The sequence below is a fragment of the Engraulis encrasicolus genome, chromosome 19, assembly GCF_034702125.1.
Source record: "Engraulis encrasicolus isolate BLACKSEA-1 chromosome 19, IST_EnEncr_1.0, whole genome shotgun sequence".
NCBI lineage: Eukaryota > Metazoa > Chordata > Actinopteri > Clupeiformes > Engraulidae > Engraulis > Engraulis encrasicolus.
In genome coordinates this window covers 37,080,911-37,108,119 of record NC_085875.1, presented here as the reverse complement: position 1 = coordinate 37,108,119, position 27,209 = coordinate 37,080,911, and the positions used below count along the sequence as shown (strand labels likewise).

The following is a 27,209-nucleotide window of genomic DNA, read 5'->3' as shown; positions in this document are numbered from 1 at the left end:
TAGATATTTTTTATTATTTTATACAATATATAAAGTTACATTCATTTAAGTCAACTGTGTGTATTCAGATAAAGGTGAATATTGCAGTCACACATTACTAGAATGACATTGGAATGAGGACACATTTTACACGATGAAAGGGATATCGGTTACACTTAACTTGACATGTTCCTGTATAACACATTCATAGCAGCTGTTATAAAGTCTGCACGAAGCATTCATGATTGTATCATGACCCATTCATACAGGGACGGATCATGACTCCATGGGCCCCTGGGCCAGACAACAAGAAAGGGCCCCCTCCAGATGTTAGAGACCCTATATTGTTGGGCATTCAGGTGTTTTCCCCCTGAAAATATGTGAAAATAGAGTTGTTAAAAGTGTGATTTTACACAACATGAGAATGGAAATTTAGAGGATTGGGCTTCAGGGCCCTCTGGACTCTTGGGCCCCTGGGCCTGGGCCCAGTAGGCCCTTGCAGTAATCCATCCTTGCATTCATACCAAACCTTTCATGAACCTACCAGAGATTCTTTAAGTATAGAGATATGCCAACATAATAGGTTTCTATGGGCACCTAACATGACCAGGTTCCGGTCTGCCTAAAGGGGCGTGTCATAATGCTCCTAGCATTGAATAGAACAGTCCTCAGGTCTTCCTAGGTCTGCCTAAAGGGGGATTTCCCCCCCAATAATAGAACCCGGAAACAATGGGCCAATGGAACCTCTCTCTCTCTACTCTCTCTGAACCTACTGTATAGCGATGGGAAGGACAGCAACTTGTCAAAATAAAAGTTAAACAAAGCAGCATTGCAGGCTTTGTGCTGAACCCTCAATGATTACTGATTTTGACAAGCAACTGTCATTTTGTCTACCATGTCTATGAAAGGTTTGGTATAAATGTCTTACGAAACAGTCTTGAATCCTTCTTGCAAAGTGTATTACAGCTGCTATGAATGTGTTATGCAGCGACATGTCAAGTAAAGTGTAACCAGGATATCATGTGTAACCTGCGGTATGTATCATATCAACTATACAACATAGATCATTTGGATGACACAAGAGCCCTTTCAGGATAATAAAAAAACGTATTAGGGGACACAGCATAGGACACTATTAGTATTACATTAGTTTTAAACAATTGGTCACATTGAAGTCAAGGACCAGCCTCAGTATCTGTAATCAGTGGAAATGACATCAGGATTTAACATAAGACTTTCTCTAATGTCTATGTGACATTAGGATTTGACATACTGTAAGACTTCCTCTAATGTCTATGTAATGCTGCCTTGTAACCACCATAAGGATGACAAGGCACATGTCAGATTTATATTTTTAGGATTCTTGCACACCTCCTTAGGCCAGGTGCGTAGGAGTAGAACCACTGGGTCACCAAAGTTGAGACAGAAAAGGCTCCCACACACTGTTGGAGTTTTACTTGCGACGTTTTGGTCAAATGACCTTCTTCAAACAATTCAAGCACTCAAACAATGTCAACGTGACACTCCAAAAGCCAACAAGGAATGCAAAAGCCAACAACATTAAAACAAATAAAAAATATATAAATTATGTGTCATTATTGCTCCTGACAGGCCATGCCAATCTTATGCCAGTGACACAATGTCTTTATGTAGACCGACCCCTTCAAATGAAGTGTTACTAGACTTAGCTCATAATGAAGATGACCATGAGGGAATGCAGCACTTTGCAGTAAGAGGGCAAACTTATAGACCTGTCAAATTGACCCAAGGAACACAGATGTACCCAAAATGTGTACACCACTTAGGGAAAACATTTATGTTGACATTTAACTTTTTTCACATTGACCCAATATATTTAGGAAAAGTCATCAAATATGAAGCAAAATAAACATGTACTTCATACATTTTTCAGACGTTAAACATTGAATGGGGTCAAATAGACCCCATGCATAACAGGAGGGTTTAAGACCTGTGAAATGAATCACCTTCTGGAGTCTGGACGGACGGAGACATTCAACATGGGAATGGCAGGAATACCTGGTGGTAATAGCATCTCTGGAAGGAATTCCAATTGGCTTTTAAGAAGGCTGGTTTTTGTCAGAATGCCTAATATCCTAGACACGTTGACATATTGAAAAAAAAACGTTTTTGTTTGCTTGATGAATGTGAAATGATGCGCGTGATGGCAAAGAGGAACCAGAGTTCAAGAAATATCAGTGGTATCAGTGGTTGTCTCACCATAACTTCCTCTTTCGAAGTTCAAGTTCCTTGAAATAGTAAGCCAAAATGTCCACAAAATTCAGGTGCAATTTGTTATCTTCTGGTTTTAAAAATATACCGTAATGTGATGAAATGCAGTAGTGTGTTATAACTTCTGCTTGTACATTTGAAAAAAGATAGCCTTTAGTTAATCTCAAAGGACACTTAAGTGGTGTTATGCATATATAATCCACCTTACTTCATAACTCTTGATACTGACTGAGTGCCTGCCTCAGTTTCTCAGCAATCTAAAAAAAGAAAACATGCAAAGAGTGGAATAGAATCAATGTATTTTAGTGATGTGATTTTGTATGAACAATAATGAAGTACAAAGCAAAATGTAATAAACAACAGTAGTTAATATAGGGTTGTCATACCCACAATCTAACAATCCATTGGGAAAAATATAAATGTTTACCGTAAAACTTAAACAATGACTATATGGACTATACAATTCAGGATTAGTAAATCAATGTAAGGTTTTTTAAATATGAAATGTATCTTTTTGCAAAATTGTGACACTACAACATCTAACCAAGAATGTGTAAAGCAGTCATTACCGTTTCATAGAATGTGACCTGCCGCTCAAGGTAGAGGCGCATGACTCTATTGTAGTCATAGATACGGTTGCTATGGAAGTGGTTCATCTCAGCTGGGGACACAGGTGGCAAGTTAGGGGTGTATGGTTACACCAAACATAAGCAACTGCATGCACGCAAGCATGCAAGCCCGTACGTATACACGCGCATGCACGTGCACACACGTTACACACACATGAACAAACAAGCTAACGAGACCTGGACTGAGCCATGCCATGCTTTCATCAGCAACTAGCCTGTTGCTGACGGCTAAAAATGCACACTTTTGCCAGGTGTGACCGGGGCATATTCCAAAAAAATAGTTTAGTTTCTAAACCACCTTAGTTAACCATTGGGGAGTTGTAAACCCAATGTAATAGTCTTGCAGGTTCCTTCAATCAAAATAAAGCCACAGGCCTCCTCTGCCTCAAGACCTGCCTCTTGCTCAGAGTTAAAGCAAGAGAGCTAAAGCCTGCTCTCTGGAATACCCCCCATTTCGCATTATGTTACATTAAATTAATAACCAGTACTTACTTAGCTGATGTTTTTATACACGACTTGCCGTTATTACAGTTATTAGTACAGTACAGGGTACTAGTTACAGTTACAGTTACAGTCCCTGGAGCAGTGTGCCTTGCTCAAGGGACACCCAGCCATCGACTGAGCTAGGGAATGGAAGGGCGGAATTCCAGCCGGCAACCTTCTGATCTAAAGCCCATCTCCACTTGGCCACAGCCCCCACCCCCCAATTTATTCTAGCACAAGTTCAGCAACAACACACACACACACACACACACACACACAGTAGGCTAGTTGAAGCCTTACCCTGGAGTGAGTAGGACATGGTGCTCAGTCGCTTGGCCATGGTGACCTTCTCCTGAGGCGTGATCTTATTCATGGCCACCAGACGATCGGCCTCCTTCCACTTGTCAATGGCCGCCTGGGGGCCACATTACATTACATGACATTACATACACTTTTCATTCAAAGCGACTTACAGTTATTTTAGGTACAGGGTATTGGTTACAGGCCCTGGAGCAGTGTGGGGTTTGGTGCCTTGCTCAAGGGCACTACAGCCATGGATGATGGTGCTAGTAAGGGTGGGATTTGAACCTGCAACCCTCTGAACTTGCGTCCAGCACTCTAACTATTGTGCCATGGCTGCCCCCATATACACATATGACATTAGGCAGTGATGAGCAGTCAGGCTTCAGAAGCTACTAACCAGGATGACATACTAGGTCCTACTGCATTTAGTCATTAGAGTGTAACTACATCCGCTCAGTCTAAAATAGCACAGGGGTGCGTTTCTCGAAAGCGTAGTTGTTAGCCAGTTAGCAACTTGGGTAGTTTTCGATGGGAAATTGCATCGCAAACAAAGTAGCTAACATAGTTAGCAACTACAGTTTTGAGAAATGCACCCCAGCTTTGCAGCGTTATTGTAGCTGTGCATCAACCCTTTAACACTGTGTTTTGTATAGTTCTACGAAACGATTAAGCATTTAATATTCAATATACACTGAACCTTTCAATCTGTGTATTTAGTTGACTTGATGCTCAAGAGTGATAGGATAATAGGAAATATCTCATACCAAAATGATTAGATTGTAAAATCACAGTCATGGAGTCTGCTTACCCGCTGCAGTTCACCACTCTTATCACATCAAGGTGAGCAAGAGCAGGGGCAGTAATTAACCTAGAAGGCTTTTACAGCCCATATGATGAATGTAGACACTCTGTGCTAATGGTCACACACACTTGACAGCGAGTGTGGTTTGTCATGCACACACTTTACTTTTTTACCTTATGGACTCCGATGGTGTCTGGGAAGCAGCCCAGCAGGCCTTTGTATTCGTTGTTTGTTTCAAGGAGGAAATGCAAATCTTGCTTGGGCTGCGATAAGAGGTAGAACAATACAGTATGTTACTGATATTGATAAAGGACCATTTTTCTTTCACATCATTGGCAAATACGCATCAACAAGATCTACGGTTATCAAAATACCGGGGTATGAATAAACAGCCTCTTAATTCCTATCTGCCACCCCCCGCCCCTTACAAGCGATTATGTTTTTTTCTGTTGCTTCTACAAAACCTTGAAGATAAAAACTTTTAAAAATAGAGCCTAGCTCTAGAGTTGAGCTGGTGTTGTGACATGGATTGGAGTGTCGGGGGATAGAGAGAGGAAGAGAGGAAGTGTGCTACAGGAATAAGTCATGGGGATGAGGAGGAAACGCCTGTGTTTTTCAGCTACGGACACCGGGTTCAAGGCTTCGAGGCTGCACACAGGATGCACACACAGGCACCGCAGCGTTGTGTGTGTGTGTGTGTGTGTGTGTGTGTGTGTGTGTGTGTGTGCGTGTGTGTGTGTGTGTGTGTGTGTGTGTGTGTGTGTGTGTGTGTGTGTGTGCGTGTGCGTGTGCGTGTGCGTGCGCAGGGGTGTAGTGGGCGTGGTACGTGGGGGTACGTGGGGGTACGCAATCCACCCACTTCTCCTGAAGTGGATTTTTAAAAAATCTTCTGCACATGTTTGATTACAAAAAGGAATAATCACATAGCAGTATTGCAGGTGATTGACCAAACAGATGAAAACGGAGAAGCAATGACGGTAGATTAAGGACAGTTGGGGGGTTTGACATGACGTTAAAAATCGCATACCCCCACTTTAAAAATCCCCACTACACCACTGTGTGTGTGTGTGTGTGTGTGTGTGTGTGTGTGTGTGTGTGTGTGTGTGTGTGTGTGTGTGTGTGTGTGTGTGTGTGTGTGTGTGCGCGTGCGTGCGTGCGTGCGTGCGTGTGTTTGTTTGTTTGTTTGCTTAACTTGTGTTGGGATAAATGACAAACAAAAGCACAACACAAACAAAAGTATAGTAACACTAGTATAATATGAATGACTGTATGAATGAAAATTTTAAATAAATATTTCTTCTGTTAACTCAGTGGAGTTTAGTGTCACCTGTGAAGCCACGATTTCAGCTATTTCTTCATAGGTTCTCCCTGTTGCAGTTAAGGCATCTGTGAGTGCACTCTCCCCTGTGTTGAAAAAAGGGAATAAAAATCATCAAACAGTTTAAAATGGTGCAGCAATGTACTGAATGTACTAATATGACTAGACTGCCTTTGCGCATATATACTCTACCTGTATATCCACTGGTAGTGAAGACACTAGAAAGATTCTGAAATGCTTTCCCAATCTTTTGGTATTCCTTCTGTAAAGCTTTGAGACAGAGAAAATGTTAGGTATAGAATACATATGGTGCTTGTCATAGGCATATACAGTGCATCACAATAGTAAGTACACCCCTCACATTTCTGTAGATTTTTAAGTATATCTTTTCATTGGGCAGCACTGTGAAACAATGAAAAGTAGTCAGTATACAGCTTACTGTTTCAAGCCATTGTTATATCAAAATAGTTAAAAATACGGCCATTAATGTCTCAACTTCTGGCAACAAAAGTTATTACACAGAATTTACACCCCTATGTAACAATACATAGGGACAGAGCCGGATTAACTGACGTTTTGGAGTCCAGTTCCAACCATTTCCATTATACAAAAGACATTGCTTACTTTTTGACAAATGAGAGACTGGCTGAAGGCTAGTGTACTATACATGTAAATCAATACTCACGTCCTGTACACCTCTTCCAGTGCAAGTTCCCAACATTGAGCAGATCCTTCACCCCATCGTCCATGGTTTTCGTGAAACGACTATACATCTCACACTTCTGTTCTCTGTGATCGAGAAGAATTAGCCAATTAGCCAATTAATATATTACTATAGGGAAACCCTAGCCTAGAAATCCAGACGCCCCTAGTGGCCGCAAGTTGAGCTTTCAGCTGTAGGGTGTTACGTAGCTCGCTAGGCTAGGGAAACCCAGCTGTTGTTGTCAAAGAGCTTGCATACCACTTCAAGCTCTTTGATGTTATTTTGGCCAAACAAACAAACAAACCCTTCACACCTACACAGCCATTACCACATCTGCTACAATTACTCATTAAAACCTGTAGAGCTGCATTTTTGGCTAGGATAGTCACGTGCCTATGCACCAACTGTGTAAGCAGGGTAAATGGCATTATGGTGCATTCTTTTGAAACCTCGGTTGTCGGAAACCCAGACCTCTGCCTCGGGAAAGTGCAAAAGAACGGGTACTCAACTCGGGATTCCGAAACACAAACTCGGAGCACTTCGGTGTACTCCGAGTTCGTTTAACATTAGTGTTTTCGGACATATGTATTGTCCCCAGCTGTTGCCATAGAACACATTTACAACGGTTGTCGGGAGAACAAACTCGGGTCTACCAACAGCCTAGTTTCAAAAGAATGAGCCATATGTACTCCAATGACTGTCTCTGTATTCTGTCATTGTTGTTGTTGGTAATATTATGATTATTGCGAGACTTTGAGGGAAACTAACACTTCAATAGGATCCAGATCAGGTGCCTCAGGTTCTACTGTGAAGAAGATCATTGGACCCATGACCTCATCCTTCTCTGCTTTCCTCTTGCCCACTTTCCAGTCCTAAAGGAAGAGCACAACTGAATTAAACGAAGCACAGATCAATGACAAGATCGAATAAAATGAATAAAGTTGAATCAAAGCATCCACATCTGTGTATTCAATGTGACTTTGTCCATGGTAAATAACACACCACCACCATATCATGAACCAATTAACACATATAATGTTACACATCTTGTTAAACTGTACTTTATGATTTAGTGTAGATACACATGTGACAGGGACTGGAGAGTAAAGGACAATCAGCAAGTAGAGCATATAGTTATCTAGTCTTTGGCTTGATAAATGACCAGTGGGAAGCCTTTTGTCCTGTGACCTTACCCTTTCGTCCTTGTAGTTGATGAAAAGCTGGAAGACGTCACTCTCACAGACGACGGGATGCCGACACATCCGACTCATCCAGCCTTGAAGGCGCTCCATGCGCATCTTAATAAAGTCGTCATCGAAGCGTCCTAGACAATAGCAAGCATAGATCATGCAGATGAAAAACTACAGTTTGTGTTGATTTATCCCCTTAAGATACGGCTTAATAACTTAGCTGTTACCAGAATGGCAATGACCAAGACCATAGTAGTGTAGTACTATAGTAGTTAATTTTCAATGTCTATTACAGCGTGCCACAGGACAGGAGGTATGGCGTGCATTAAGGGGTTAAATAGAGTTTTAATAGAATAATTCAGTAATATCACAGATGGGAAGGTACATTTGCACAAAAGCAGCACATTGCCTAGATTGTCTAGCAGTGTGTGTAAATACAAGGTCAACACAGCTCCAAAACTGTAGCCCACTTTGAATAATTCAAAAACTTATATTTTGACTAATCTATTGAATAATTAAAGTCCTGAGAACAAAGATTGTTGCATTATATAAGTTATTATCATCATCATTATTATTGTTATTATTACTATTATTATTGTTAGTATGCTTGCCACCGTCTTCAAACAGGAGCCAATCAAAGTTGGCGGCGAAGACCCCAAACAGGAAGTGAGCTCATATCTCGGCAACGTCTGCTTGTAAAGAACCCAATTTTATACCCATGATCAACACTATACCCAGAGGACACACAACAATTTGCCAATCCGCACTAGGGGCCGCTACAATAAGCAAATATGTGTTTTTGCCCATATTGGCCCGTATTGACCTCAGACCATCAAACGGTTGGTATCGCCGAAATCCTTGGGTCAAGCCGAATCCAACGCATCCTATGATGTCATATTCACCATTATGAATTTCTTGCCATTTTGACATATTCAAAAATCAACAAAAATGATGCTCCACCCCATTTTTATCACACCACCATTGGACTATTCTGCATCTACGTTTTCATTTTCAGAGCAATAACTGAAAAATTGGCAACAAAGACAATCGCACCATTCAAACAGGAAGTTAACTCATATCTCAGCAACGGCTTTGGTGCAAATCGGCCATTGGGGGGCGCTACAGTTGGTGAAAATGTGTTTTGGTCAATATAGTAGATGCCAAACAGGAAGTTAGCTCATATCTAGATGGTTACAGTAACTGCAAAGAAGGTGGATCTAACAAGAAGCGTCATTTTGTTTCTTTTCCGGTATCCACTTTATGTCGGGTGAACGCCCCTTTAGGAGACCTTCGGTTAGGAGACCTTCGGAGTCCTGAGGTTGAGAATCAATGAAATCCCCTTAGCGCTGTAGATGGCGGTAGCGCACGTCTTGCGCAAACACCTCAAAAAGAGAAGAAGTGGGGGACAACGCCCCCTTAGGAGACCCAACTTCATCACACGCTTTTACATTGAGTGGGCGTGTTTTGCGATATCTTGGTTTGATTCAGTATTTTTGGTAACTGTATGTTGTGTATGCATGAAAGGCAGCATATGCATGAAGAGCAAGGCATGCATGAAGTGCAAGGCATGCATGAGGGGCAACGAATGCAAGACGGGCAAGAATACTCTAGCATTTTCTGTGAGGAAATGCAATCTAGTTGTTTTTGTTGTTATTATTATGGACTGAACAAGATAGATACGTATTCCAGACCTGTGATCTGCTTGTCCGGTAAGCAGGGTATGGGGACAGCTGAGCCAAACTTTTCAAGTAGTCTTTCATACAACCAATCAAAGTGTTTGTATCTGTGGTTGACTGCTCTGTTTGTGGTCTGGAAATAAACACACACGCACGCACGCACGCACGCACGCACGCACGCACGCACGCACGCACGCACGCACGCACACCAAATGGTTATTATGGGAAAAGGTAGACAGAAAATTGTGGTTAATGTACACTTTGTGACACTCTATTCTACAGTGTAATTCTAACAAATCTTACTTAGTAAAAAGGCCTTACTGCAGGTCCATATAACTAATGACTGAATTAGGATTCAGTTATTGTCTCAAATATGCGAAGTCAGACTTACATTTGGTGTCACTTGATATTCAATGTAGCTTTTCAAGCCGTACATTTTTGTGCCCTTTTTAGGATCAGCAACGACACAGTCCAGCGGCACTTGGGGGTACAGCCAGACAGGACCCACCTCTCCCATCTGTGGAAGACAATGACAACATCTATATTATACTGTATATTACTGTAGGCCTATGGTAACATCCATATTACATGTTACTGTATGGCAACATCCATTACTGTATGTTCATCCATATTACATATTACTGTATGATAACATCCATATTAGTATGTTAAGGCTGCACGATCATGGAAAAAAAATCATAATCACCATTATTTGGGTCAAAATCAGAATCACGATTATTAAACACGATTATTTTCGCTGAATTTTCTTTTAAATTTTAACAAAACAAAATATGACCAAGAGTGAATTATATTAGCCTGGTCCTGACCATCCCATCCTTGGGCGGAAGTACGTGGATGGCTCGCGAGGCTAGAATTATATACCGGACAAAACTGAATTGTAATAATTATATAAGAGGCAATGGCATGAAACTTAGGTGGACAGATTTCTGTCCAGAAACTGTCAGTATGTTCTGGCTTCAAGGACGCTCGAATTTATTACTGTATGTTAACATCCATATTCTGTCCAGAAACTATTAGTATGTTCTGGCTTCAAGGACGCTCGAATTTATTACTGTATGTTAACATCCATATTACATGTTACTGTATGTTAACAGGCTGTCTGTGTATGGTGTTTGGCAAGACATACTTACATATATTGGCAATGACTCTTTTCCTTTGTTAGGAGATTGTCCAATGAGGAAGACCTCTGGATTAGGGGTCTTAGAAAAGGAAAACCTGTGAAAAATAAGTGCATATCAGGCTGGAGAAAAAAGAATCAGGTCTAATGTCTAACTTGCGTGTCATTAAACATTTCCAAATCACCTTAGCATTACAGAAGTCATCGAGATGTTTAACCCAAATTAATTGACTAAACCCAATAAGCCCAGAACAGAATGATTAAGGCGTGTGTATGCGTCTACTCTATTTAACCCTGTGCTGATATGCTTGAAATATATATATTTTAAAACTAACCCTACTTGGAATTTGCACTTATTATTCTGTATATTGCAAGTGCATTTTTTATGTGTAAGTGTTGTATGCTATGATTATATCCTCGATTAGGATGAAAGCGTCTGCCAAATGTAATGTATTAGGCGCTAGCTACCACCTACCAGCTCATACAAGAGAACGGCTGGAAGTACAGGAGACAGATCAAACTCAATTCTTTAACTCAAAGTAAGGTGTAAAATCAGCTTATTTCCAGAACGACTGGTCGTAGTAAGCTTACATCACTGGTCGTGATGTAGATTACTTCACCAGGGCTTGACATTAACTTTTTTGCTTGCCGTCCACTGTGGCTAGTGGTTTTCCCGAGTCACTAGCCATCCAGCTATTCTACTAGCCACAATTTTTTTTTTATCTTGACGCTATACATCTAATCTCAGAAGATGAGGTGCTTAAAGCAAGAAGATGAGTGAGTGTGTTACATGGAGATAAAACAAACAAATAGAAACTGAGCAACTGAGCTTTTTCTTGAACTTAAATGCAAACAATTGATACACAAGGTCAAAGTGCAGAATATACGCTAGCCTGATATGTCATACCATAGAATTAGCTACCTGCCAAATTGGCTAGTGACACTGAAATTGTTACCAGCCACAGCCAAGTTTTACCAGCATTTGGCCTGTTGGCAGGTGCCAGTGTCAAGCCCTGTACTTCACACTGAGGCAAAAATAAAATAAACTACAGGGTGTGTAATTAACGATTATCTTTATTTAACTGTCGAATGTCCTTACAACAGGAGTTGGTGCTCTTGAAAGCACACCTTTTCCAAAAGGCCTATTTGCAGTTCTGCTTAACCCAATGTTGACATAAAGAAACAACAGTAGGCCTATTTATTAATAATGAGAAGTCAAATGCTTTGGGGCGAAATAGAAACCCATTACCCTACCCCTTTCACTCAATCCAACGTTCCCTATTTTCCAGGACATAGTCCATTCAGCTGTGTTGTAAACCGCTTTCACTGGCCTCGTTTACATGGGATGTTTAATTCAGAATTAATTCCGCTTTGAAAACATCATGCAAACACTTCACAGTTTAGAATGAAAGCTATTCAGAGTTAAACTTGAATCTTGATCTTATTTGACTAACTTGGTCATGGAGATCGTCATAGAGGGGTGTGGGGTGTTACAGTTAGTTGCAATTACTTAGTGTAAATTGAAAACACAGCGTTGCATTGTCTTAGTGTTTCACTAACTTGTTGAGGGAGATCTTCATAGAGGGGTGTAGGGTACCCCCTCGTTGAGCAGTGCCCCCCTCCTCAGCATGTCCATAGCCACCCGCTGACCTCCCGTCGTCAGATTCATCATCCCACTCATCGTCCTCTAGGGACCCTGCAATGCAAACACATACACGTAATAAATATAGACTACATAAATACACTACACTAGTATATTGTTGTTACACTTTTAGCTTTGATTATGGCACACATTTGCTGTGCCATTGTTTTTCACAAGATATATTTCCATCCAGTGTTGCATTCATTTTTCACCAAGATTTTGTATTGATGATGACTATGGAGTCTGAATGCTGTGCAAGGCCTTCTCCAGCACATTCCAAAGATTCTCGATGGGGTTATGGTCTGGGGCCTGTGTTGGACTATCTATGAGTGTAAATGATGTCTCATGCTCCTTGTCAACATGCACCATGTCAACTTTATTTAGAAGAACAGTGAAAAGTGGGACAGGAAGCGAGTGGGAGAGAGAGACAGAGGAGAATCGGGAAATGAACCTGCGTCGCCCACACAGCAGTCCGGTGCCCAGCCGTTTAAGTCGTGAGAGATCATTTTCACACATGCATCGTCCACCAGTCCAAACCTTAATCATAATGATAATCCTTGGCATGAACTGAAAAAGGCTTGGTGCAGTGGTCAGACTACTATCATTATTAAGTAAGATCTTGTTGAAAAATGAATGCAACACTGGACTGAAATAAACCTTGTAAATTGAAAACATTTATTGAAACAGTACCACAGAAAAAAGATAAAGGAGCTCCAACAACATATTAGAGTGTTTGATCATGTTTTGGTTGTGATTTTTGTTGTTGTTGCCCAGATAGAATCAATCTAGGGTGGAAATTGATAATCTAACAAGCATTTACTAACATCCTATAAATTGTTCTATTACGCAGTGTTGACAGTCTGAGCATATCTGATATACGGGCATTCACATCCCCTGTTTGTTAAATGCGTAAAGGAAGGTAGAGATATCCGGCACCAGATTTGTTGTTGCTTCTTGATTTAATAGTGCTTTATGAGAGCCATGTTTGTTTGGTAAACTTTGAGCCATTCTCTCTTATGTGGCCATTCTCTTCACACAGCCAGCTAACCCTCAGCAGCCCCAACCAGGGAAGCCGACAAGGTGGGACTATTGGGTCAGTTGTCCCGGGCCCAGGGACAGAGGGGGCCCAAAATTGGGTCCTACTTGCATTATATGTATTGGATGGGGGGGCCCTTTCAAGTGGATTTGTCCCGGGCCCGGCAAAAGCTGTCAGCGGCCCTGGCCCCAACTCCCTCCCATTCATACAGTGGCTCCCAGTGACCCCTTGTCTAATCTGTTGCTGGGGCGCTGGACACAGACAGGAATCAGTGCATGAGAGAGAGAGAGAGCGAGAGAGAGAGAGAGAGAGAGAGAGAGAGAGAGAGAGAGAGAGAGAGAGACCAGGGGCCAGAAAGGGGCTTGCCTACCCTCCTGCCAGACAAGAGCTGTGAGTAAATCTTCAGTCTACATTGTAGAAAAGCAGGGAAATAATGAGTACTGTACAATAAGTGGATACGGTTGACCTGGAACACAAAGTTTTATTTTTTTCTTCTCTTATAGTTCTCTGTTGTGGTAGAAATTGTGGTCTTCTTAGGTGAAAAACAATACAAAGACTGCAATGTGAGTGCTACGCGTAGCGGGTGTAGGGGTGTAAATCCCAGCCTCCATGACGATACCATACGGTATCGATTTCTTAAAGCAGGGATCCGATTATGAAAGAAGTGAAAGTGAAAGTGAAAGCCCATTGGGAAACTCCAACTCCCATTGTCATTGTGACACAGCACTCCACAGCACACAAGTGAACACTGCACACAACGAAATTGCATTTATGCCTCACCCTTGCAAGGGGGCAGCCCTCAGTGGCGCCCCATGGGGAGCAGTGCGGTGGGACGGTACCATGCTCAGGGTACCTCAGTCATGGAGGAGGATGGGGGAGAGCACTGGTTGATTACTCCCCCACCAACCTGGCGGGTCGGGAGTCGAACCGGCAACCTCTGGGATGCAAGTCTGATGCCCTAACCGCTCACCCATGACTGCCCTTTATTATTTTTTTATTGCCCTTATTTTCGATACTTAAGAATTCCCCACGATACAATTCGGTTAGATTCTTTCCAATTACTTTTCCACTTCTATTATGTTCTGGAGCTAGGGCCAGCAATTCGATTATTTTCGATACTTAAGAATGCCACACGATACGATGCGATTTGATTAAATCGCCGGCCGATACATTGATGCATCGATGCATTTAGATTATTATTTACACCCCTACTCAAGTGAGCGGTGATCTTACCCTGCTGTTGGTAGGTGGGGGGTTGCTGATGGGTTCTCTTACCCTGCTGTTGGTAGGTGTGGGGTTGCTGATGGGTTCTCTTACCCTGCTGTTGGTAGGTGGGTGTCTGTGCTGTTATCTTACCCTGCTGTTGGTAGGTGGGGGTTTAGGTATCTTACCGTGCTGTTGGTAGGTGGGGGTTTAGGTATCTTACCCTGCTGTTGGTAGGTGGGGGTTTGCTGTTGTCCACTATAATCACAGTTCCCAGAGGAGTTCCCATGGTCGTTTCCTGACCATGCTGTGGCAGGCCACGCTCCACCGCCGTTTGTACCCTGCAAATATTCACACATACCTTATTGGCAACAGCAGACTCAGAGATAAACAGTGAACAGTTTCTGAACTTTTTTTTTCTTCCAAAAAATCCTTTCTGGGCTTTGGAAGTTGAATGCAGCTAGTGCATTATGAGGCATTTCATCTTAGTGAAAGGTCTACATTGAGAACATTTACTTTTTTATGGAAAGACAACAATTACAACAGTTCTCCATAGCCTACCCCCACCGTCCCACCCCCTCCTCCACTTGGAACTGGACAGCTTAGATCCGCAAATGGCCTGCAACTTAAAAAAATGTTCCTGTAGGCTTTTTCAACAACTTCAATATTGTACTCAATGACCATAAGGACATTACTGAGATGTGGCTAATTCTGCTAAGGACGAACTATACGCCACTGCTCTTAAGTCCCCACTTCAGAAGGCCGGCGGTGAGACTGATGCCGCTTTAATGAACCACTGGACTGGCCATCTGGCATAGCGGCCATTTCCCGATGGGCCCCGCATCCTAGTAGGCCTCTATTTTCAGAAAAGTTTTTTTTACATTTTCTGAAAATAGGGGCCCACAAGGGTGCGGGGCTCACCAGTGATTCAGTTCTGTACCAGTAATTATGAGGGCCCCCTTAAGGCCAAAAGTGCCCGGGCCCTATTTCTCCTCCAGTCCAGTCCTGCTCTTTAATGGACCGCTCTCTTGCATCGACATGTTTGACCTTGGGGCTGCCTGCCTAAAAAACGAGGCCTCCAGGCGGAGACGAGATGAGAGCATTTCCATCCCTCTTTCCATTAGGAGTGGAGTGAGTCATCCTGCTGGTTTCTCCTTTAGTGCTGAAACTTAACTTGACCTAAGCAAAGAGGATACTCGTTTCTATCATTCTTCCTACATGATTCACAAAATCTTATTCTACTTTTTTAAAAGTGCCTGAAGTTTTTAAGTGAATTGCTATGTATTGCTACTACCACACTGATGAAAAGTCAGACTGAAAAGTGGGAGAAAAAAATCTCGAAAACCATCATCTGTCGCTGGCTTCCTCTCTAGAGATAGATAGAGGGAGAGAGAAAGAGAAGAAGACGGCAAAGAAGAAGAAGACGATGACGACGATGACGACGACGACGATGACGACGACGACGACGACGACGACGACGACGACGACGATGACAACGACAACGACAACGACGACGACAACAATGACTACGACGAAGAAGAAGAAGAAGAAGAAGGAGGAGGAGGCTGAAGGCCAACGTAGAGAGTGAGAAATCCGAGTAGAAAAGGTAGAGAAGGTAGAGTAATAGGTTTTTTTGCTGTTGGTTTGCTTTTTGGTCAACTTAAAAAGAGGACTGAGTTTGGTTCACTTATAGGGGACCAGGGGCCTCATGTACTAAGAAGTGCGTGGATTTCCTACCAAGAAAGTACGGACACGAAAATCTCGAAAATTGTTTACGGACAAAAAAATCCGGATGTATCAATAAGTGCGTAACCAGGTTTTGCCGTGAAATCTTGCGCACATGCACAAGCACACCCGGGCCCAGGTGTCTCCCTTGCCTCATCCCTTAAATACTCTATAAGAATATTCTAATTAGTATGAACAGACCCATTCGTGTGCATTCATTGGTTGAAAGAATGGGAACGGGAACGAGGGAAGGGGAACGCGGGAAAATACATTTCATGATGCAAGGTGAAGGCGCTGTTTCGGAGGTAGTCAATTTAAAAGGAAAAAGGCTGCACGCAATAGCCTTACAAAATTACTTTGTCGTGTATAAATCAGGCATTGGTAATACTTAATGTGAGAACTGCAGACAAAAAAACATGTTCATGGCTTTTTCTAGGATTTTTTGGCATGAGGGAGTATCATGGCAGGTTGCGGGGTGGTGAAGGGGGGTTCCCCCCCCCGTGGTTGAGAAATTTACTAGGGGCGCTCAAATATGTATATATATTTTTAAAGTATGAGGGAGCACCCGTGGAGGTATGAGGGTGGAGCGCCCCTATTTCCCTGTTCAGAAAAAGCCCTGATGTTATACTGCAGTACAATGCAGGTTCCCCCCCAATTGATATTTATTTTTACAAGCATTACATCAAAACACAGTCACCAAGGCTGCCGAGAAATAAACGTTTATGTCGGGTATAAATATGAAAGATGACGCATGTACACATGAGTGATTAAACCTAGTCACAAGTATAACTTGTCAGGACTCATAAGCGAACCGTACTGAGACCATGTCAATAAAGGTCTCAGTACGGTTCACTTCCAAGGGGTCTGGGTAGGTACACTTTGGTGCGTTCACATATGCACAGAAAATGCATATGTGTCACAGGTCTGAGTTCACTTAAATGGCTGAAAGGAACCAGGTGTGAAAACCCTATTAGACAACTTCAACTTCAGTCATAAACAGACTTCTCCATGGGGGCTTCTTATTCAGTCTTCTTGTTGCATTGTGTGGAGAATGCAAACTAAGTTAAATGGTTAAAATTGTGTATGTCCAAACAGACTTTTAAAATCCTTATTCACTCTTCTTGTGTAAACTGGGTTGAGAATATACAACTGGTTTATACAGTATGAAATCAAGCCAAATGCTAAACATGGATGTGTATGACGATGAGGAACACTAGATAATGTTTCGGCCATTATACTTGGGTGCATCCAAAATGGGATGACAAATGTCTTAAACCGACAGAGCGACTGAACGACTGCAGATGCAATCATAAGTATCTGGGCCAGAGGCAGTAGTCATTGCTTCCTTTCACATTTCCATAATGGTCCTGCAGCACGGGACAGACAGGCAGGGCAGGATTAAGATGGCCCAGGGCCCCTAGGCTACAGGTTGCTGTGGGTCCCCCCGGAAGGCAATAGAAGGCCAGAATATTACAAAGGTAGTGTCATAATTATGTCATAATTATGGGCTAGGAAATAAGGATATGTCTGCCAACTATGGAGAGGAGTAATATAGTAAGAGTTAAAACTATACTTGACACAACATATACATTTTTCAATATGTCAATTGCTTAGACTTTTGTCCATTGGGGCCCCCCTGGCAAGTGGGGGCCCCTAGGCTTCAGCTTTATCTAGGCTGTGCATTAGTCCGGCCCTGGGGACAGACAGTGCTTTCGGGAGATCCATTTCAGGTTTTCTCCTCTGCAGTTGGGTGTTGCTGCTGCTGCTTCGCTTGGGTTTTCCAAATGGCCTCTTAGCGTTGCCAATAACAACTGCTGCACTGAAATATCTAACTGCAAAGTGTTTTACGGAGAAACCAGATTGTTTACAACCTTTATCCAAACACTGAAGGCACCTGAAATATGGTGTGCAACCGTGAAATTTGAGCAATTTACGCATGCATGTTGTTGTTGCATTCAAATGTTCGCACAGTACTGCATGTCTATGCACGCACGTACACACACACGCACAACCGCACATACACCCACACACACACACACACGCACACACGCACACACACACACACACACACACACACACACACACACACACACACACACACACACACACACACACACACACACACACACACACACACACAGTTTACGGTCTGCACACAATCTTGGACCTCAACTTGAGATGCAACATGTGACTGGCTAGCAAACATGCTGAGAAGCCGTGAAGAGAGATTTAGAGTGTGTGCAGACAAGGCGTGTAATCCGTCATCAAGACAACAAGAGGACTTATCTCACATTTGATACCTCAAACACTACACAAACACAGGTTAACTATCAAGAGTGCAAAAAACACATCTGACAAAGTTATGCGAGATTAGGCAAGGTAAGGGGAAAAAATCCATGAATGGATGAAATAGCCATGAGTTATTTAATTGATGAAAAATATCCACTGAATGAAATGACTACTAGCAGTAATGTATACATGGCAACATAAACCAAAGCATGTGTGTGTGTGTGTGTGTGTGTGTGTGTGTGTGTGTGTGTGTGTGTGTGTGTGTGTGTGTGTGTGTGTGTGTGTGTGTGTGTGTGTGTGTGTGTGTGTTCAGTGACTGTACCTGAGTGTGTGCCGCAGGCTCAGAGTTATAGGCATCATAGGATCCTACAGCTTGGGCTGGTGGTGCACTGTGAGTCGAACTGTTGACCTAGGAGAATAAAGTAAAGACACTGAGTAAAGAGGAAATTTGGCATCTCTGATGAAGACATTAGTTCACAACTACAATGCATACACCATTACAATGTGTGTAAAATATTTAACCTTATTATTGTCAACAAAATGGTAACGACCATGTATTAATATGTTACTTAAGACTCTCAATGTATCGTAGCAATTCTGCTAAGGTGTAGTTAACCTGTAGTAATTGAGAATAGCGCAGGCAGATTGTATCGTAGAGTCAATTTTAGACAAGGGGCCTATACTACAAAGGTGGTTCAGGATAAGTTAAGGTTAGGTTAAGAGGTAAGTCATCTAATACAAGAGCCTTTCTTAAGAAAATGAGGACTCCAGGCTCTTCTATTAGGTGATTTACCTCTTAACTGAACCTTAACTTATCCTGAACCAGCTTTGTAGCATAGGCCCAAGCTCCTCTGAACATGCAAAGTGTAAACGCCTTAAAGAGACAGCATGAGCCACTGTGGAGCATGTGGAAGTGATCTGTTATGTGCCGCCTGGAAGCATGTGTGAGTCGGAGTCGGGGCCCCTCCACTCTCCCTCTGCTTCGGCAGCCATAATTGATAACATCTGCTGCTCTGTGCACCGACTCTGGCGTGCTGGTGACGGCATTCTTAACATTTTTTATACAGGACACATAGTTTACACAGGGTTAGGGTTATTGATGTTCAGCAATGACAACTAGATGTGACGGACATTGAATTCCATGAAATGTCTTTCTTTTACTGCTTTATCATCGTCAGTATCAGCAATAATGGCTTTGAGGCTAAAAAGGTTCCTGACTGAATAAGCTATAGTTGGTGAAAAATTAGCCTGGCCGTTCCCTTCTAGTGACTCGACACCTTCAGCGTTGCTCAGGTCAAAAGCAATGCAAGTACTTTCTGAGCTCCCGAAAAATCGGCAACTCCTTTCACTTTGTAGGGAAGCAAACAACCATTAGCAAACCAAGGGAGGCTTGTAAACCATGCCATTTGGGAAATGTTAATTGTTATGCTCTTGGTGAGACCAATTCTCGAAGAGATTTGAAAGTCGATGATAATCAGGCTAGTGGAAAAAACGTCAAAATGACATAAACAGCAAATATCCCATTCTAGTCTATCTAGTCCAGCTCAAGAAAACGGGAGAGTCCCAGAGTGCAGCCCGAGTTTGAATGAGGCTCCAGTGCATTGTTGCCAGATTGGGTGGTTTCCTGCCCAATTGGGCTGCTTAGGATGGCCGTCTGCGGGTAAACATGGCATTTAGCAGAAAAAAACTGCCAATTTTTGGCCATAGAAATCAATATAATTGGGTGTGATTTAGTGCTTCCAGGACCAGGCGGGTTCTGAGTTTTTTTGTGGGGCTGGAAATCATCAGCTCCAGTGGCCCATCTGGCTGACCCAGTATTCTTCCCAACTCCATCTGAATCAATCTGGAGATATCACAATACTGTATAGCCTATGCCTCAGGAGACAGATATTTAATTTGCTTATTAATAACAGTCTTGAAGATTGATGTTGAGATGAAGAAGAACACAAACAAATATCCCTCATGATCAGATTATGGTGTATTTGGCTCTGATATTTATTCCAGATCAGAGTTACATCTGTTGCAGAGTCAGGTGATTTGTGTTCGACACCCGCAGTGAATTATGGGAAACGCCTTTTACAAACTCTGGCCAAAGACACACTAAAAGAAGATGTTTTCTTTCTTGGATCTATGTTGACCACATTTGTTTCTGGTAAACAATGACAGAATTTAATGAAATGTTACATGACATGGGCATTATCAAGTATCTAAAGGCAGAATTGCCTGTAAGATCCTGTGCTTACACTTGAGCTTATGCTTTTCAGTACACTCGCATGAAAAGAATACACACAGCTGTCCTTAGGTTATATCCAAGTGGCTCTACAGTCAAATTTCAGAAAGAACATAGCCAACCAGCACTGTCAAACATGTTTTTGCAAGTGGTTTTTATAGACTTTCACAGTAGCAAGTATCAGGAGACTCAGTCACAAAACAAATAAGGTGTTATGGATGGTCAAAGAAGACTAAAATGTCCCTCAAAAAAAATCAATCAGTCAAAGTAATTTTGGCTTTGTAGAGCGGCCTGTGTCCTTCTCCTACCTCGATGTAGTCCTCCGGGACGAGACCTACATTGCCACTGGAGTTCTGAGCTTCTATCCAGCCACCGCCCACATTCTTGAAAAGAAACATAGAAGGCGTTTTTAGAAGAGGGCAGCAATACAATGAGTGAATGAATGACAACTACTGCTTCACAGCTACCGTACAACCTTTTATTTTGAGTTTCCTGTAGTGTTATAACAACATCTGAAAAGGTCTGCTTTATCTAGCCAGCTGCCATCTACATTGTTGTAAAGACACACAAAACCGCCTTTTTAGGAAAGGCCAACACACTGAGCGAATGGCAACTATTGCTTTATGACATTAACTTTGTAATGTTAAAATTAGTTTCAGTATAGTCTTACTGTGGGGAAAAAAAACTCCTTTTTGTAGTACAATAGCAATCACTGGCAAAACGAGATCTGTGAGAAGACGCTGTTCTAGAGAGGTGAAAACTTATGCAAGGATAAGGATGAAATTACTCAAAAGTGTGCCCTGATGAAGACTGATTGCAGTCGAAACGCATAGATGTTAACCATTAAAAAGGATTTTTAACTTTTTTCTCCAAGATCAGTGTGCCTCGGATCATTAAGACTACCACCTTCAACAAGGAGCCTACTTTTTGGGCCTTCACATTTTGGAGATAGTCACAAGCCAAATACTGAAGGATTAAAATATGATTGTGGGCATTTTGTACAACTGCATTGTACCTTACTGAATACAAGGCGTGTCATTTGACGTAAAACTATTTACTCAATGATGACTGTGGCTATTCATTAGTATGATCCTGGCTTACAATGTGTAAATGTGCCAGAAAATAAGAGTTGCGAACAATTGGGAATAATGTGGTCCTCGGTACATGTAAAGGAGGAGACTCTTTAATATCTCTTTATCCTGGGCCTGTCACCGGCCCGGTACCTGCTTATACCATTTGGGTTTTATGTGTATGTCATAGGTACAGTTACGTTATAGTCATTGCCATGGTGACCAGCTGAAACAATAATTAACCCCTTAGCGCAGAGTCTTGTTATGTTATAACCTTACAGTGGCTATGTCTTAATCTGTTACTTAAGGCTCTCTGTAATGTCATAACAATGTTATGATCTAGTTGAGTATTTCAGGCAAATAGTGAATAGGCCCGCCGGCAACCCCATCTGCAGTAAGAGGCTACATTAAGTTCCTGGGAATAAGTTCCTGTGCTTAGATTCCTGGGCCGCTGGCCCTCAGTCCAAACGGGGCTAGTGTGTCATCATACCTGGTTGAGGATCGTGATAGTCTCCCCCTCTCGCACTGACAGCTCGTTGTTTCCCGCTTCAGCTATAAACTCATACAAAACTTGGGCCTGCAAGGATAAGAAAAACATCATTTTAACATGATTACAGATTTCTTTACAGCGTTATTTGATTTTATGTCAATACTGTTATGGTGTTTGAGAGGTGCAGATAAAACACATTCAACATGCTCAACTACCTCAAATACCTCTATTTTTTGACATATGTTCTCCATATTTCAGTCTTGTCCGTATGTCTGAATGCCTGTAAGTCTATGTCTACCCCTATAGTATGTCTATGTCTGCATGGGAAAGCAAGAAACATAATAATTTCAATTCTTTGTATGACCAGTGCATGTAAAGAAATCGACAATAAAGCCGACTTGAACAAAGGCAAGCCGCAAGACAAAATTCCTTCATTTCAAGCAGATATCAAAAAGTTGAAAATGGTTTCTCAAGTGTCAAACGTCCTGGTGCCCTAAACCTAAGTAGAATAGCCACGATGCTTTCAAATGTCACAAGACAAAACCAGCACTTTGCAGGGCAGGACGTTCACAAATCAACCTGTTAAAGGACCAGTTCAGTCAATTTCAATATGCTGTTGTATTGCTCACGCTACCCTTGACTTTTCAGTACCCGGTGATGCCACATTTTTCGTCTAAGCCCTTTCCGAGATATGAGGTATTCTAATGGGGGCAGGGTTTGTTTACATTTTAAAAAAAATAACATAGGCCTACTCCAAATATTTTCCCAAAAGATACCGCTGTTTGCTAGTTGTCTGCTGATGTTGTATAACCTTTCGGATGTTTTTTGGAATAAATACAAATCTTTTTTTGAAATGTAAACAAAGCCCTGTCTCCCTTACAATGACCAAGATCTCGGAACAGGCTGAAGAAGAAGAAAAAAAAGCTCAGGTACTGACAAGTCCAGGGCAGTGTGAGCATTACAACTGCATGTTGAAATAGACTGAACTGGTCCTTAAAGACACGGTGTTATAAATGATCTGTTACCAGAATGGCAATGACCAAGTCGTAGTGCATTACTAAAGGCCCTGTGTTAAGTTATAGTCTTGTAGTACTATGGCAGTTAACTCAGAGAGAGTAGAGAGAGAGAGGTTCCATTGGCCCATTGTTTCCTGGTTCTATTATGGCCCCCCTTAAGCAGACCTAGGCAGACCTAAGGACTGTTCTATTCATTGTATGAGCATTATGACACGGCCCTTTAGGCAGACCGGAACCTGGTCGCGTTAGGTGCCCATAGCAACCTATTATGTTGGCATATCTCTATACTTAAAGAATCTCTGGTTAACTTTTCAATGACTATTACAGCGTTCCACTGGAGGTACAGCGGGCATTAGGGGGCTACAAGGTGTCCTTATACGTTCCTGCAGTATACAGTGGAGGTACTGAGGACTGAGGGCTGAATTCTGGAATGTGATCCTGTAGTAATATAATTACCTTGGGTGGCTTAAGGTTTATGCAGATCATCTGTGTGTGTGTGTGTGTGTGTGTGTGTGTGTGTGTGTGTGTGTGTGTGTGTGTGTGTGTGTGTGTGTGTGTGTGTGTGTGTGTGTGTGTGTGTGTGTGTGTGTGTGTGTTTGTGTATGTGTATGTGTGCGTGTGTGTGGGCCTATGTGTGTGTGTGTGTGTGCATGTGCATGTGTGTGAAGGCCTATGTGTGTGTATGTGTGTGTGTGTGTACGTAGGCCTGTGTGTGTGTGTGTGTGTGTGTGTGTGTGTGTGTGTGTGTGTGTGTGTGTGTGTGTGTGTGTGTGTGTGTGTGTGTGTGCGCGTGTGTGTGCGTGCGTGCATGTGTGTGCGTGGTCTGTTTAGATGAAGCTCAGCTGTTGTGACATCACAACATGGCAAACTGGCCAGTCAGGGTTTATTTACATCAACACAGACACTAAACTACACCCATATCATGGAGGCAAAGTAGATAGAGCGTACAGTAGCTGGATGATGAAGCCTAAAAGATAAATAAAAAAGAGAGAAGTACAAAAACCATGCGCAGAACGAATGTGGGCGGGTATGCTTGCATGTATCTCAGTGTGTGTGCATGTATTTGTGCATATGTATGACACCATACAGTATGGATGGAGTGACGCTTCCTACTGTTCAGACATGACACTCAGTGTTTACAGAGCTCCCTCCACATTTGACACACATTTCTATGTGCCGGACTGAGCAGTGAGTGAGGAGAGGGGAGACAATGAGGGGACTATCCTTGAGCTCTCTGTTCGTTACCCCTCTGTTCCTGACAGACCGTTTCCTTTTCCTGCCCCACAGAAATCACAGCTGGCAGTGAGCGGACAGCACACCAGTGTCTGTATGCGTGACTGTAGATAGGCCAACGACATGTAGGCCTACATAGTCTGAAAAGTCTGAAATTCGTAGTCATTTCTGTTGCTCCTGTACTTTCACTGTGCAGCGTGTATTATGTTTACATCTGACGATGAGTAGTACTACTGTATATGTGCCTCTTGTTCTTAACAGTTACACACACACACTTGCAACACAGTTACAATATGACATTTTAAGCATGTTTACACTTTCATAACTAGCCTATATAGTATGTAGGCCTACTAGTATTTTCTTGTGGGCCTGAGCATACTGATCAATCGCCTCTTACAGTTACTGTACAAACACAATTCCCAAAACAGTTAGTGTGTTATGGTTTTATCATCTGTGGCAGATATGAATGACATCACTGACAATGGAGTACTTTTTGAAACACCAGACTTGCATAGACTGCAGTGCTTTCTTTGGCTTTTTTGCAATGTGAAGCCTGGTGTGTAGGCTAATTAAAATCCAGTGTTTTGTTATTCTGATATACAATTGCATGAGGTACAATACATATATAACATAAATTCAGCAAAGCCAGGTTCAGTACAGCAGACAAGGCCTAGATGTTAGAACACCAAAGGTGGCAATTCTGAGAAAGTTTTGGCATGCCACATGCCGCACTGAAACATCCATTCTGTATACATTATAATGGTTATTATAGTTTTCATCTTTTACTAACAACTTTGTGTCTAATAGACTGTAATCCACATGGTTTGTTTACAAATATAGGCCTTGCCTTTCAACATACACCCACAAAGTAAACCGTTCCTTGGGTAGTTACGGCTGATATTATCGTCCTATTCAACACAGTAGGCCTATGTCCTTGTAAACACCGGATATTTGGCTAACACACGCATGATATGGAGTTGCGATGGGCCAGCTGGTATCTTCACATGCATCACGTTGCCTAAACAACACAATCAAGCGCAAAACGCGCAGAACATCTGATAAGACCTTTGGTGTAACACTGGAACAAGCACTTAAGTACATAATACGCGCAGACAAACGCTATAATAGAGTACAGATAAAATACGTCACCTTGAGCCCTCTGGTCGCCGTGTTGCTCTTAAACTACTACGTGGAAAGAAAGTTTACCCGGTCGGATTCGGCTATGTAGGTAACAAGCAGCGACAAATGCGCACAAGCCAAAACATCATCTAAAGTACACCTACTTACCTTGATTGCCATTGTAACACCATGTATCGTTCTGGCGAGATGGACCAACAAATAGCCGTAGGTGCATAGGCTGTATCCGCTCGAAACTATATGGAAAACCACGGGAGCGGTAAGTGAAACGCAGTTTGTTGTCGCCGAGCAAATATTTACTGCTCCAGCGGAATGTACCTCCCGTCGGACAGGACAACAGCAGCGCAATTTACAGTAGCTGATATATTTTCCCTTTAAAACTCCCAGCAGTTAAAGCTTGCAAGCGGGTACCCGGAAACCCTCTACAGGCGCGCCCCTAAACTGACAGGTCGGGATTCTAATGTTACCAACGTATTCACTGGGGCTGGTATTCCACCTAGGTTTGGCTTTAAGTAGGCTATCAGTTTGCAGTGAAGTTTCTCAACACTTGGGTGCACACTAGGGCGTAAATGACACAATGGGTGTTTGGTATCCTAAACTATTGCGCAGACAAAGGAATGCTGAAGGGAAAAACACGGAGCCCCTGGCAAATGATCAGTTTATTGAGAAAATGGTTGGAAAGAGTAGAATATGCTACTGAAACCCAATGGGCCAATTCAGCTAGGTGGTAGGCATAGGCGTACTCTATTTTAGATACGCACTGAAGTGTTCATCATTATTGTCCAATTCCACATTTTTTTCTTCAACTACTCGTTAGTCAAAGGAGTTACGTAAAAAGTAGGAGTGTGCCATCTCTGATCCCCACGAAAGTCGTGAATGAGTCATTGAGCGCCATCTAACGTCTCTAGGTGTGGGCTGCAATGTGACGCACAACAACAAAGGCCCTTTCATAATGAATACGCACAAAGTTGTAATAAGAAGATACATTGTTTTACACCCATGAAAAGAGGCTTTGAGAGAAGAGCTCAAGCAAAAAGAGGAGTCCAGTCCTCAGACAGACATTCTGTAAGGTTTATTCAATATGCGCGTCTTTTCCATAGGTTAGCTGGCTGGTGCGTTTAGGTACGGTATTAACAAACCATAGGCCCACATAGGCCTATTACAAGACCAAGAAGCAGGCCCGTCACTAGGTTTGAGAGACAGGGGGGGTTTAGCCCTAGAGGAAGAAAATGAGCGCGCCAAAAAAATTCAGCGCCCCTGCTAAGGTTTTGTCTATGAATTCATTATTTTAAGAAATCCCGCACACTCCATTCCACCAATAAACTTTAATACATTGTTTCGGTCATCCAACCTTCTTCATGTTGTTTTAAAGTTTGTTGGTGGAATGGACAGTGTGCAGGATTTCTTTACACTTGAATGACAACCCCACTGGGATAATATCCTACGCACCTGCCCACCTACAGAGGTGTGCAAAAGCGTCTTCTTGAACAATTATTTTAAGAGCACCATACCGATTTTTAAACACTAGTTACAGTGGATTTTTTTTAAATTCACATTTTAATGAACATTCCTTATATGTAAGCTAAACAAAACATTTCAAAATGTTTCAACTGATGAATATTATTATGTTATGTTATGAGTATTATGTTTCCCCCCCGCATAACATA

The 27,209-nt window shown here is 42.3% G+C and overlaps 1 protein-coding gene across 1 annotated transcript; it reads right to left on the bottom strand.

The window, feature by feature from the left end:
* Positions 1 to 26,791, bottom strand: snx9a (sorting nexin 9a). The gene is made up of 18 exons (XM_063184299.1): positions 25,693 to 26,791; positions 22,157 to 22,243; positions 20,905 to 20,979; positions 18,689 to 18,775; positions 14,576 to 14,693; positions 12,032 to 12,167; positions 10,485 to 10,569; positions 9,725 to 9,850; positions 9,349 to 9,466; positions 7,661 to 7,791; positions 7,236 to 7,339; positions 6,450 to 6,553; positions 5,957 to 6,034; positions 5,774 to 5,850; positions 4,620 to 4,709; positions 3,642 to 3,756; positions 2,799 to 2,890; positions 1 to 2,486 (listed from the first exon to the last, which is right to left on the bottom strand). The coding sequence occupies exons 1-18, from the start codon at positions 25,702 to 25,704 to the stop codon at positions 2,439 to 2,441; spliced, it is 1,683 nt and encodes a 560-aa protein (XP_063040369.1). The 5' UTR covers positions 25,705 to 26,791; the 3' UTR covers positions 1 to 2,438.
* Between the last annotated feature and the right edge of the window lie 418 nt (positions 26,792 to 27,209).